Source organism: Acromyrmex echinatior, chromosome 8 (assembly GCF_024713525.1).
Source record: "Acromyrmex echinatior isolate Ae372 chromosome 8, ASM2471352v2, whole genome shotgun sequence".
NCBI classification, from domain to species: Eukaryota; Metazoa; Arthropoda; class Insecta; order Hymenoptera; family Formicidae; genus Acromyrmex; species Acromyrmex echinatior.
This window is the reverse complement of record NC_141859.1, coordinates 11,663,412-11,671,443: the sequence shown is the minus strand read 5'-3', so window position 1 is coordinate 11,671,443 and position 8,032 is coordinate 11,663,412. Positions and strand designations below refer to the sequence as shown.

The 8,032-nt window shown below is 25.4% G+C and overlaps 1 protein-coding gene across 2 annotated transcripts; it reads right to left on the bottom strand.

The window, feature by feature from the left end:
- Positions 1 to 3,106: 3,106 nt before the first annotated feature.
- Positions 3,107 to 6,446, bottom strand: LOC105151423 (uncharacterized). Of its 2 annotated transcripts, XM_087408542.1 has the most exons (4): positions 5,891 to 6,446; positions 5,147 to 5,293; positions 4,018 to 4,232; positions 3,107 to 3,235 (listed from the first exon to the last, which is right to left on the bottom strand). In XM_087408542.1, the coding sequence occupies exons 1-4, from the start codon at positions 6,325 to 6,327 to the stop codon at positions 3,216 to 3,218; spliced, it is 819 nt and encodes a 272-aa protein (XP_087264668.1). In that variant the 5' UTR covers positions 6,328 to 6,446; the 3' UTR covers positions 3,107 to 3,215. The 2 variants fall into 2 exon arrangements, with proteins under 2 accessions (XP_087264668.1, XP_087264667.1); XM_087408541.1 differs by lacking the exon at positions 3,107 to 3,235 and having other exon boundaries at positions 3,909 to 4,232.
- Between the last annotated feature and the right edge of the window lie 1,586 nt (positions 6,447 to 8,032).

Here is an 8,032-nt window from a genome sequence, read left to right as displayed (position 1 = left end):
GGAGAGTCTCTATCTCGTTTTTTGCAAAAATTAAACCTTAAATTAGCGATATACGATTGGAAAAGTTTGAAGTGTATTCAAAATCTCTGTAATTGTTAGTAATTATAAAGACTTTGGAATATACTTACATACTAATAATGTTTGGTTAAAAACGAACTGAAAGTATTTATAAAGAAATATAACTTTCTAATTTCAATTTTATGCGGGTATTATAAGACAAAATTCGTTAAATTAACTTGTTTGGATATTCCGATTGTTTGAAAATGATCCGATCACGATCAATATGTATAGAGAGTAACGCATTTTTTCAGCGCGCGTGCATAAACAATAAGATTTTTATTTTTTGGATAATACTCAGACCGTAGTGGCGCTTCGAATTTTAAAGTAATGTTATTTAACATAAACGGTCTTGTTTCCTATCTTATTGTTTATACACGCGCGCTGAATTTAGAATATCATTTGTCCATTTGTATGTAAGATAAGTTGTATTATATTAATTTTCACTCGTCGAATAGGCAGAAATTTAAAAAATATTTCTCTTAAAAATTTTGCATCAAAAATATTTATTTAATTGAAAACAAAATCAATATAAATTTCTAATTTCTCAATTATGTAAGTATATACGTAATTTATTAATAAATGCTTATAAAGTTTTAGTTATTAATACATTTTTATATGTTTTTAAAGTTGAATGATATTACTAAAATTATTAGGTGTTGGAATTAATTCGTAGCGTTTTACAAGTGATGGGAAGTACTTTCATTAATGTATTTTTTAATGCTCATGTGAAATAAATAACATTCTTTCATTAAAAAACGCTACGAATTAATTCCAACACCTAATAGAAAAAAATTTTGAATAAAGAAATATTTTAAATAAAAGTTTAAAATGCACAAAACTATTATTTTATATTTTCTAAAAATTAATGAATATGGTAAATATTATATTAAAAATAGTAGAGAAGTAGTACTTGTAAATTATTCGTTATTTTTACTTAATACGCATTTCTTGTTACACTAAATTTTACTAATATTCACGACCTTTTTAACAATGTATGTACAAAAACGGATAAAAAATATTAACAGCTTTAAACGATTAAAAGGAACCTGGAATCGAACATTTTATCATCCAAAATTCATTTTGATCTATTCATGAGATGTACTTCATATTGATTTCTCAGAAAAATGTGAAAAATTAATTTTCCACTACTAAAATTGAAGAATAAAGAAATCGCTAACTATAATATAAGAAATTTGAATTTTTTTATTTGAATGTTTTGATATGTAGTTTGAAAATCTCTGTTTTCGACAGGAAATTTAGATCATCAATTTCGGCAAATTATTTATTCTTCTCAATAACAACGGCATATCCAGCGTATTATAATTATTGCTATTGATTAAAATATCTGACAACAGAATAGTACATTAATTCCGAACTTTGATTAATTATCTTAATTTTTCCTTAAATATTAATAAAAAATAAATATATAAAATTTTGGTGAACAATGTATCATGCATCTTACGTTTATTAAATCAAAATCGTTATACATCAAAGCCAATTCACATGCAGAAAAAATACATTTTTTTCTTACAAATTTATAAACGTGATTTTATTTCTCTTTTATCTAAATATTAATAAATGTTAATATTCGCTGCCATTATATTCAAAGTATAAATAAACACATTCTAAAATTAAATAATACATAATTTCCACAGGAATTTCTATAGCAATAATACATAATTTCCGTAGAAATTTAAACTATACGCTTCCTGTTGTTCATTTATGCTCCGAATATGTATGAAAATAATCTTTTATTAATTTATTGTGTTAAAAAGTAAGAAAGGAAATTCTATAGGATAAACGATGTCATTGACAGTATTTTTATTCTATAATGCTAATATGTAGTATAATACATTTGATAAGCACAATTATTTTCCAAAAGGAACGCACCAAATTATTTATAATACTAAAGAACAAAAATAATAATTAATATACGAATATAAAAGTGTGCCAATAAAACAAAAATATTAATAAAAAACACGTAGATTTATAGGATATTTGGAAAATCGCCCGCAATACTTCGGGAAATGATTCGGCATTCAAAGGAAGGAACAAGATCTATATAAACATAGGTCCGGAAATAGATCGTTTCCAAATTATAACTACATTTATGTTAAAAAAAATTGTAATTGGTTATTTATAATTACAATAATAACTATTTCATACTATTTTTAAACTACGTTTTGAAATATTTTGGAGACATAGTCTGCTAGATCTCTCTAGTAAAATAAAAAAATTTTTAAATAAAAAAGATTAAAAAAGAGGGATGCCTAACGGAGTATGTCTCCGCGTGGTGCATTTTTGGTAACGCTAAAATAATCTGAAATGTAGTTATGTATGTTAAAACCCTATGAAATAAATTATGATTATAAAAAATAAAATACAATTTTTTAAAAATATAAGTAGTTATAACTCAAAAGCGACTTACTTCCGGTTCTTTATATAGATTTTTTTTTCATCTTAAATCCCGAATTACTTCTTGTATAAAATGTGTATTTCGGGCGATTTCCGGACACTTGTATAAAATAGAGAATGTGCATTATAATGTATGCTTATGTAAACTGCATTATTCGATTATTCGAAATGAACCATACATTTTAAATTGTAAGTTTTGTTTTCGAAGAATATGATTAATTACTGCAGACATAATTATTCTTCGATAAACGTTGTTTTTTAATTTAATAATTCTATTTATCTTTTATTTGACACATTTTATTTATATTGTTAAATATAATAATATACTTGACGCGTTTATATTTCCATTCTAAATTTTTTTTAGTTACCGTGTATAGAACGCGTGTCAATTTTTCGAGAAAAAAGCGTAGCACCCAATTTACACTCTTTGCAATACATACACTCTTGAGTTTTTCAAATACAATAATGTGTAATAATATTATATAAATCATATTTGCAAATTAAATAACTGCTTAACAGTTCGAAATTGTTGTTAATAAAATCATTGATAAAATACGATCTATGTAAAATAATGTAGATTATTATATTTACAAGACTATTATTATTTAATTTGTAATTTGATCCTATTACGATGAACATTCAGAATTGCATGTTTTACTCTTTGATCTTCCAGCCAAATATGGATGCTACTTGTTTGTGTAATTCTTTCGTAATCAAATGAGAATCCGTCACAGTGACATTTAATCAACTACATCTGAATCTATAGAAATGGTAAATATGTAAAATGAGTAAAATATCTAATCACAATTGGTTTTGTCAAAAGTTTATTCATAACAATTATTTAGAGGAATTGTATTTTAAAAACTGAAAACTAATTTAGATTGGGAAATTGTTCATCTCCCGGCACTACTACAATGTTTCAATGCGTACAGTGCCATATTCTCCAATTTTAATGGAGCAACACTTCTCCTAGTCATATAATACGAGTTAAATTAATTAAAAAATTCCTCTATCATCATGTATCTTTTTCTGTATTACTGAATTTAAAAACCAAAAAAATTTAATAATTTTAATAAAAATGTTTTTTTTTATTTTTACATAGTCTCTGGATTAGGAAAAAAAGTTACATAACCGATATTTTTGATAAAATGAAAAATTGACCTCTGCCTAAACTCATTTGAAAAGGTTATTTTAAAAAATATTTCATTTTATAATAAATATTAGTAAATTTGAACTATTAAAACACATGGCATAATATCTTTTGTACAAAGATGCCTTGTATCAGCGGCGGTTTTGAATTCTTTTCGGATTCAATATAACGTATAACATCTGTAATTTTGTTTTTGCACATATGTATTATTTATATTTCATTTAATCAGTTATTACAAAAATTGCAACACAATCAAAAGATATTCTGAATAATATTCTGTATAATTTTATTCTGTTAACTAGTTTTATGTGATCAGGAGAAGTTATATTTATTACAAATTGTATAATATGTAAGATTTATCGTTACGTGACATAAACGAAACGAGTAATTACCAGGATCTAATCTTATTTGTTTTGATAGTGGTTCCACAGTCAAAGGACTTTGCGTTTCGCCGGAGACTGGTATAGCCTCATCGTCACTGCTTTGTGTTGGCATGTTTTCCACAGTTGCAGAACTTTGCGTCGGAGTACTTCGTATTTCGCTGGACTCTGCCTCTGGTGTCTCTTGTGTCTCTGGTACACCCTCACTCGGAATGTCTTGTTCAGGCCTATATTTACATGTTATTAAAAAGATAGAAAACTGTTACGTATTATTTAAAAAACAGAAAAATGCCATGAAATACATAACAATGTAAATTCAAAGTGTACGTCCTGTTGAGAAATCAAATCAAAATTTGCATTTTTTGGATTCAGTATTAATATTATCAATTCGTTAACATTTACATTTGTAATTTATTTATGTTATACATTTTGTATAAAATTAATGTCTTTAAAATTGAATATTGTAATATAATGCTATATATACAGAAATTAAATCACATAATGTAATATGCAAATGTTGACAGATATACTGCTTGAGTGTCCGATCATAAATTTAAAGAACGGTTGAAGCAATTTAAATTGAACAAAGAAGTTAATTTTTTTCCATTTTGCAATTTACGTACTAACTAATAAGAAATTATTTAATTAAAATAAATGAATGAACGTTTATTAGGAGCAATTCTGATAGTAAATGTATTGCACATTATACATGCATGTTAAATACGCCCTAATATTTCATTACATACGAAGTAACCGCAATCGTCGCGATACGTTTGTTAGCGAACTCTTCTTTGCGTTTATATACATTCATTATTGAATCTATCATCACAAATTCCTTATATAAGCAATATGAAGCAGAAAATGTTAGTATTTATCCTTTTTGCTTATTTTTTACATACAGGAAATATGATGTTGGCCATATTATGTAAGAAATTTTTGATACTTGTATAATTGAAAAAATCTTAAATATTTTGTAATTTATCAGTTTGTTAATAACGTGAAAATGTAATAATTAGTTTAAAATTTATTCCATTTTTTGTAACATAATATGAATTATACTTTTATTGAAAATTAATATTTAATTTTATACCTCGTTCATTTCATGTTAATGTTATTTAATATAAGAAAAGTGAATAATTACTCAACAACGTGTACTTCTTCAATCTCATATCTCTCCGCTGGATGTGATATCTGCGTTGCAGCTTCTCGCTTTTTCTTCTTTAATTCTTCCACCTCACGTTGTAGATTTTCATCTGCCTTTATCATAGTTCTCGACATAGGTGCCATACTATTATTAAATAATTGTTTCGGGATAAATATTAAAATTATAAATGAGATCGTTTATTTGAGTAAATCAATTAAGTACAAAATAACACCGATTATGATCAAAATTAAACGTTAAATTATACGAAAAGAAGTTTCCCGTTTGCCTACAAAACGATTGTCTATAGCTTCGCATATATATGTATGTATTTTAAATAAAATAATCGTAAAATTAATAAAAGTTACATTATTTTCAAGAAGTTCTTTACTGGTTTTAAGATGCTAGCACGAAGTTAAAGTTTCTATATTTGGGATTATTATAATATTTCACATTGATTATGTGTTGAAAGACCGAAAGTAATTATCGCGCAGTCATTTTTGAGATGATTTCATTTAAAGTAAGTTCGTATACGTGTGTCCGATTTTGACCATAACTTCAGTTGCTTTGTGATTATATTACTATTTGTAAAATGTTTCTGATAAGATGTATTTTGATAGAACAAAACTGAAGTCAAATCAATTATTGTCTCTTCGGATTATTATAAAGTTATAGAAATAAATCAAATAAAACGCAATTAACTTTTGTTCGTTTTGATATGTCTAAAAAATATTCGTTTTATACCCATGATATTGATTCCAGTGGTCTCTCATAATTTTGAAATTGTCATAATACAATTCATTGTCTTTTTCCAAATTTTCTGAATATTCACACTCAGAGCAGTTTGCTAACGTTCCATTCGTTATTTCGTAATGTAGAAGTAGATTATTTATACTTCTGTATTTTGGCTTTATATCATTGTACATCATACTTTTCGGCCCGTGATGAATTTCCCAATGGTTTCTTATGCAATATAACTTATTAGCATTATATGTAAAGTGGTGAGCTCCATTTATTTCACAACATAGTTCTTCTTTTTCTTTATTTAATTTCATTCTGTATCGTTGCAGTAGCGTATTAAGATCTTCTGAATCAGCTTCCGTTGTTGTTTTTCTTTTAGGCTCTTTCATTTTAACTTCTTTATCAATATTTTGCTTTATTTCGTTTACTTTTAATTGCATTTCTTTTTTTTCTTCTAGTTCACTTTGTATGAATGCTTCGTCTAGGAACAGTAATTCTTCTACTTCTACTTCTAGTATGCCAAAAAATTCGCTGTGGAAGCCGTAAGATTATTATTAAATATAGTTGATAAATTTTTGTTTTATTTGTTTTTCCAGTAATTTTTAAAATTTTAATTTTTCTAAAGATTGTAATTCCAATCCCCGAAAAACGAATTTGGAAAAGGATTATATGTTTCAATTAATAATTTAAATTATTTTATTACCAAACGGTCTTTCAAATTTAAAATTTTTTAAAAAACCTCTTAATGTTACATAGTAAATGTCTTATCGTATATTTCCCTACGAGAAAATAAGGGTTTTTAAAAAAATGGAAAAAAATTATTTCTTATTAAATTTTATTAACGGGGGGGTTGATAAAACATTTTTATATAACTAATTTATGAAAAATTTCTAATTTTTAAAATTTTTTTTGCAAAAACTTTTCTTTTTTCAATTAAAACAAAATTTAAAAAAAAAAAAGTAAAAATAAATTTTTTATACTTTTGAAAGATAAATTGAAACTAAATTTTTCATACTCAAATGGGAAAAGCCCCCTTTTTAAAAGGCCGCAATTCAGCATTTTTGCGAACCAAACCTTTTAAAGGGTATCGCTTCCGCAATGACTTTCGCTTTTTGGGTTTCCCCTTATTATAAAATTTTCAGTATTTTTCGCCAGTCTTTTTTCCCCCGGCTTTTCAAAAAAATTTTTTTGTCACTTGGAGGTTAAAATCGATTTTTTAAATGTAATGCTTTCCAAAAATTTTTATTTTAATTTTTTTTTTTACAAAAAAATAAGGGAAAAGCCCTTTAACTTTTTTTTTTTGTGGTACAAATAAAATTTGTGTATGGAGGTTTTTTTGGGTTTTTATTTTTTTTTTTCCAGCCTTCGTACCCCTGACTATCATTCGAAAACATGGCGAAAAACGGTTTTTTAAATCTGCCCAAATTTTACATTAAAAAACTTTCCCCCCATCAAATTCAGTTCCCTTTTTAAACTGCACTGTACCTCGGTCGCTTTTGAGCCTGTTTTTAAATTTTCTCTACATGGTTACTCAAAAACTAAGTTTTTCCCGGAATTTTTAATTTAAATTGATAAAAAGGGGTCAAAGAAGAACCTTTTTTCCTTGTCAAAAATGAAAATTTGATATCTTTTTTTGTTGGGGTTTTTAGAAAACCGTTTTACCGACAAATTTTGTAATCTCATCCTTTCTTTAATACAATTTTAATTTAATAAATTCAAATTTTAAATTTTAAACCTAAAGGAAAAAATTTCCCCTTAAAATTTGGAAAAGTTTTTTTTTTTTAAAATATAAATTTAAAAATAAATATAGCGTTAAATAACTTGTTAAAATTTTTAAAAATTTTTTAAAAAAACCAAAAGAATATTTTTTTTTTTTCAATAAAAAATTAATTTGGAGAAAAAAACCAGTAAAAAATTTTTTTTAAAATTGAGAATCAAATTGGTTTTTTAAAAAATTTAAAATTTTTGTTTATTTTTTTCCTTAAAACAAGCTGTGTTTTTAAATTTTTTTTTTAAAATTAAGCGGCACCCTATGATCTATATTTCAAGGGGCCGTAATAAAAAAACCCCAGACCCCTTATAGCCTTCGCAAAAAAAATTCAAATTTTAACTTTTTTTATAACAATCGTTAAATAAGAAAAAAAA

Excerpts from the sequence above, each read along its gene's own strand:
- LOC105151423 (XM_087408541.1), bottom strand. The coding sequence starts at position 6,327 with ATGCAATTAAAAGTAAACGAAATAAAGCAAAATATTGATAAAGAAGTT. Across the intron at positions 5,294-5,890 it reads CACTGGAATCAATATCATGG|TATGGCACCTATGTCGAGAA; the intron begins GTATAAAACGAA and ends ATTTAATAATAG. Across the intron at positions 4,233-5,146 it reads GAAGAAGTACACGTTGTTGA|GCCTGAACAAGACATTCCGA; the intron begins GTAATTATTCAC and ends ATGTAAATATAG.